Source organism: Chelonoidis abingdonii, chromosome 11 (genome assembly GCF_003597395.2).
Source record: "Chelonoidis abingdonii isolate Lonesome George chromosome 11, CheloAbing_2.0, whole genome shotgun sequence".
Classification (NCBI taxonomy): domain Eukaryota; kingdom Metazoa; phylum Chordata; order Testudines; family Testudinidae; genus Chelonoidis; species Chelonoidis abingdonii.
In genome coordinates this window covers 19,336,091-19,341,135 of record NC_133779.1, presented here as the reverse complement: position 1 = coordinate 19,341,135, position 5,045 = coordinate 19,336,091, and the positions used below count along the sequence as shown (strand labels likewise).

General features: G+C 68.2%; 1 protein-coding gene across 1 annotated transcript in view; it reads left to right on the top strand.

The window, feature by feature from the left end:
• Positions 1–5,045, top strand: part of CACNA1F (calcium voltage-gated channel subunit alpha1 F) — a 73,002-nt gene that overhangs the window by 46,791 nt on the left and 21,166 nt on the right. The window contains exons 24-27 of the mRNA XM_075071301.1: positions 184–312; positions 1,293–1,358; positions 2,042–2,133; positions 4,488–4,647. Of these exons, the coding sequence (XP_074927402.1) occupies positions 184–312; positions 1,293–1,358; positions 2,042–2,133; positions 4,488–4,647 (447 nt within the window). The remainder of the gene's footprint in view (positions 1–183; positions 313–1,292; positions 1,359–2,041; positions 2,134–4,487; positions 4,648–5,045) is intronic.

Genomic DNA, 5,045 nt, shown 5'->3' with positions numbered 1-5,045 from the left:
CCTGAGGGGTCGGCGAGGGGGCTGCCGTGGGGGTCCATGAGGGGTTCAGTGAGGGGCCGGCGGTGGGGGTCAGTGAGGGGCCGGCGAGGGGGCTGCCGTGGGGGGTCAGTGAGGGGGTCCCTGAGGGGCCGGCGAGGGGGCTGCCGTGGGGCACCGTGACCCCCGCCCCGCCCCGCCCCACAGAGCTCGGAGGACAGCTCCCGCATCTCCATCACCTTCTTCCGCCTCTTCCGCGTGCTGCGCCTGGTGAAGCTGCTCAGCAAAGGCGAGGGGATCCGCACGCTGCTCTGGACCTTCATCAAGTCCTTCCAGGTGGGCTGAGGGGGTGTCCCGGGCTCCAGCCCGCGGGGGGCAGCGGGAGCAAAGTCCATCGGGGGGGTCCCCGGGCCTCGTGCCCCCCAAGTCCCAGAGCGCAGACTGCCCTGGCCCGGGCCAGCAGGGCGCCTGGGCTGCGCCAGCCCCTGCGGCTCGTCCCGGCAGAGGAGGGGGCCCAGCCCTCAGTCGCCGGGAGATGGGGGGTTGGCCACTCAGGTCACACCTGCCCTGTAGGGGTCGCTGCCCCAGTCTCACACTCATCCTCCCACCTAGGTACTGGAGTAACATGGAGGGGAAACTGAGGCACACACGCGGTTGAGAGGAAACATTAAGACCGTTCCCAGTTTGTCACAGGGATGAGGGGTGTACACCCGGGAGGTTATGGGGGTACACCCTTGGGGGGATGTGGTATACACCCCGGGGGTTATGGGGGTTCACCCATGGGGAGATGGGGTATACACCCCAGGGGTTATGGGGCTTCACCCATGGGGGGATGGGGTATACACCCTGGGTGCTATGGGGATAAACCCATGGGGGGATGGGGTATACACCCCAGGGGTTATGGGGTTCACCCATGGGGGGATGACATGTACACCCCGGGAGTTATGGGGGTTCACCCATGGGGGGATGAGGTATACACCCAGGGTGCTATGGGGATAAACCCATTGAGGGGATGGGATATACACTCCAGAGGTTATGGGGGTACACCCATGGGGGGATGGAGTATACACCCGTGAGGAGATGGGGGTACTCCCAGGGGGAATGAGGGGGTATAGGCAGGGGTATGGGGGTACACCTGAGGGAGAGGCCCTCAAGCTCCTTGCCGGCTGGATTCCCCCAGAGACCCCCCCTTCCCAGCATGCACTGTGTGGCACCCCTGGGGGCCGCCCAGATGGAGCAATGCATGCTGGGAGCAGCCCTGGTGGAGTCAGTAGGGGCTGAATGGGGGGGCTGTGACCCCCCGTGTCTCTCCACAGGCCCTGCCCTATGTTGCCCTGCTGATCGCCATGATCTTCTTCATCTACGCTGTCATTGGCATGCAGGTGAGCGGGGGAGGAGCCTTGCACGGCTGTGCATGTGCAATGCACACACTAGTGCACGACCCCGCAAGAGTGAACGGCTGGGAGTGCCTCTGAGACACACCTGAGTGTGAGTCGAGCACATGTGCAAGGTTGCAGCACACTGCCCTGCATGTGCAACATGCACCAAAGCACGCGTGGCAATGTGCAAGGCTAGGACCAAGCGAGAAACACTGGAGCATACATTGCAGACTTGCGCACACCTCTGAGTCTGCAGCCCATTCGTGAGCATGCGTCACACACTTGTGCATGGCTGATTGTGTGACATGCGCCAGAGGGTACCTTTGGCACGCGCACATCGTGCTGTGTCTGTCTCAGGTGCTGTGTCTGCCTGTGCAAGCTGGAGTGTGCTTCGCACACCCAGTTCTGGGTCACACTGGTATCTATCACGATTAGACCCATAAAAACCCTAGTTGTGCAACACACACCCCTGTGCAGCCCAGCACACGCATATGCCTCCACTGTGCTTAGGGCTCCAGGTGTGCATTGTACACGTGTCTCTGCCTGGCACGGAGGGGCAGGGGGCTCAGGAGAGCCAACCTGCGGGGCAATGGGGAGCAGGAAGGGTGGGGGTGGGGGGGCGCTGGGGGGGCAATGGGCCCCCTTTGGGGTGTCCCTGCCCCCAGTGACGTCCTGGGGTGTTTCAGATCTTCGGCAAAGTGGCGCTGCAGGACGGGACGCAGATCAACCGCAACAACAACTTCCAGACCTTCCCCCAGGCCGTGCTGCTGCTCTTCAGGTAGCGTGCGGCCCCCGGGGCCCCCTCTCCCTCCGGGGCCCCCGACGCCCCCACTCCCCCTGGGGCCCCCGATGCCCCCACTCCCCCTGGGGCTCTGCCACCTCCCCCACTCCCTCTGGGGCCCCCAACGCCCCCACTCCTCCCTGGGGCTCTGCCACCTCCCCCACTCCTCCCTGGGTCCCCCGATGCCCCCACTCCCCCTGGGGCTCTGCCACCTCCCCCACTCCCCCTGGGGCCCCCGATGCCCCAACTCCCCCTGGGGTTCTACCACCTTCCCCACTCCCCTGGGGGCCCCTGATGCCCCAACTTCCCCCTAGGGCCCTGGACACCTGTACTCCCCCTGGGGCTCTGCCAGCTCCCCAACTCCCCCCGGGGGCCCCAAAACCCCCACTCCTGTGGGGGCTCTGCTATCTCCCCAACTCCCCCTGGGGGCCCCCAACACCCCCACTCCTTCTGGGGCTCTGCCATCTTCCCAACTCCCCCCTGGGGCTCAGCTGTGCCCCCAACTCCCACCCCGGGAGCCCCGGACACACCAACTTCCTCCCCGGGGGCCCTGACACCCCAAATCCCCCTTGGAGATCTGCTGTGTCCCGAACTCCCCCCTCCCCTGGCGAGCCCTGATGCCCCAACTCCCCCTGGGGGCCCCTGAGGCCCCAACTCCCCCCAGGACTCTGCCATCTCCCCAACTTCCCCCCTGAGGTCCCCAATGTCCCAACTCCACCCTGGAGCTCCACCATCTCCCCAACTCCCCCCCAAAGCCCCAACTCTCCACCTTGGGGCAGGGCTGGGGGCGCCGTGGGGCTGGGTGATGCTGTGGGGCTCGGCGAACTGGGTGCTGGGAGTGCCGTGGGCTGGGCCAGGTGCTGGGAGTGCCATGGGGCTGGGTGGGGCCGGGTGCCATGGGACTGGAGGGATGCTGGATGGTGCCATGGGGCTGGGTGGGGCCGGCTGCCATGGGGCTGGGCAGGATGCTGGAGGGTGCCATGGGGCTGGGTGGGGCCAGATGCCAGGGCGCTGGGTGGGATGCTGGAGGGTGCTATGGGGCTGAATGGGACCAGCTACCATGGGGCTGGGCGGGATGCTGGAGGGTGCTATGGGGCTGGATGGGACCAGCTGCCATGGGGCTGGGCCGGATGATGGAGGATGCTATGGGGCTGGATGGGACCAGCTGCCATGGGGCTGGGCGGGATGCTGGAGGGTGCTATGGGGCTGGATGGGGCTGGCTGCCATGGGGCTGGGTGGGATGCTGGAGGGTACCATGGGGCTGGGTGGGGCCAGGTGCCATGGGGCTGGGCAGGATGCTGGAGGGGGCCATGGGGCTGGGTGGGGCCAGGTGCCATGGGGCTGGGCAGGATGCTGGAGGGGGCCATGGGGCTGGGTGGGGCCAGGTGCCATGGGGCTGGGCAGGATGCTGGAGGGTGCTATGGGGCTGGATGGGGCCGGCTGCCATGGGGCTGGGCGGGATGCTGGAGGGTGCCATGGGGCTGGGTGGGGCCGAGTGCCATGGGGCTGGGTGAGATGCTGGATGGTGCTATGGGGCTGGATGGGGCCAGTTGCCATGGGGCTGGGTGGGATGCTGGAGTGTCCCATGGGGCTAGGCGGGATGCTGGAGGATGCTATGGGGCTGAGTGGGGCCGGGTGCCATGAAGCTGGGTGGGATGCTGGACGGTGCCATGGGGCTGGGCGGGATGCTGGAGAGTCCTGTGGGGCTGGGCGGGATGATGGAGAATGCTATGGGGCTGGATGGGGCCAGGTGCCATGGGGCTGGGCGGGATGCTGGAGGGTGCCATGGGGCTGGGCGGGATTCTGGAGGGTGCTGTGGGGCTGGATGGGGCCAGCTGCCATGGGGCTGGGCGGGATTCTGGAGGGTGCTATGGGGCTGGATGGGGCTGGCTGCCATGGGCTGGGCGGGATGCTGGAGGGTGCCATGGGGCTGGGTGGGGCCGGCTGCCATGGGGCTGGGCAAGATGCTGGAGGGTGCCAAGGGGCTGGCTGGGCTGGCTGCCATGGGGCTGGCCAGGACGCTGGACGATCCCATGAGGCTGGGTGGGGCTGGGTCCCATGGGGCTGGGTGGGATGCTGGAGGGTGCCATGGGGCTGGATGGGGCCGGCTGCCATGGGGATGGGCAGGATGCTGGAGGGTGCCATGGGGCTGGGCAGGATGCTGGAGGGTGCCATGGGGCTGGGTGGGGCCGGGTGCCATGGGGCTGGGTGGGATGCTGGAGGGTCCCATGGGGCTGGGTGGGGCCGGGTGCCATGGGGCTGGGCGGGATGCTGCAGGGTGCCATGGGGCAGGCGGCACCGTGGGGCGCCGTGGGGCTGGACGAGGCCCGGCTGACCCCCCTGCCCCCCAGGTGCGCCACGGGGGAGGCCTGGCAGGAGGTCATGCTGGCCAGCCTGCCCGGGAAGCGCTGTGACCCCGAGTCGGACGTGGGGCCCGGCGAGGAATTCGCCTGCGGGAGCCACTTCGCCATTGTCTACTTCATCAGCTTCTTCATGCTCTGCGCCTTCCTGGTGAGCCCCCGGGCCCCCCGCCTGCCCCCCGGTGGCCTCCCATCCCCCAGAGCCCCCTATGTCCCCCGTGGGGCCCCCGTCTGCTGGACCCCCTGTGTGCCCCATGGGACCCCCATTCCCCAGAGCCCCCTGTGTGCCCCGTGGGACCCCCGTCCGCCGGAGCCCCCTGTGTGCCCTGTGGGACCCCCATCCCCGAGCCCCCTGTGTCCCCCATGGGACCCCCGTCCGCTGGACCCCCTGTGTGCCCCGTGGGGCCCCCCATCCATTGGAGTCCCTTGTGTCCCCATGGGGCCCTCCATCCGCCGGAGCCCCTTGTGTCCCCATGGGGCACCCACCATCTGCCAGAGCCCCCTGTGTCCCCATGCCCCCCCATCCACTGGAGCCCCCCTGTGTCCCCC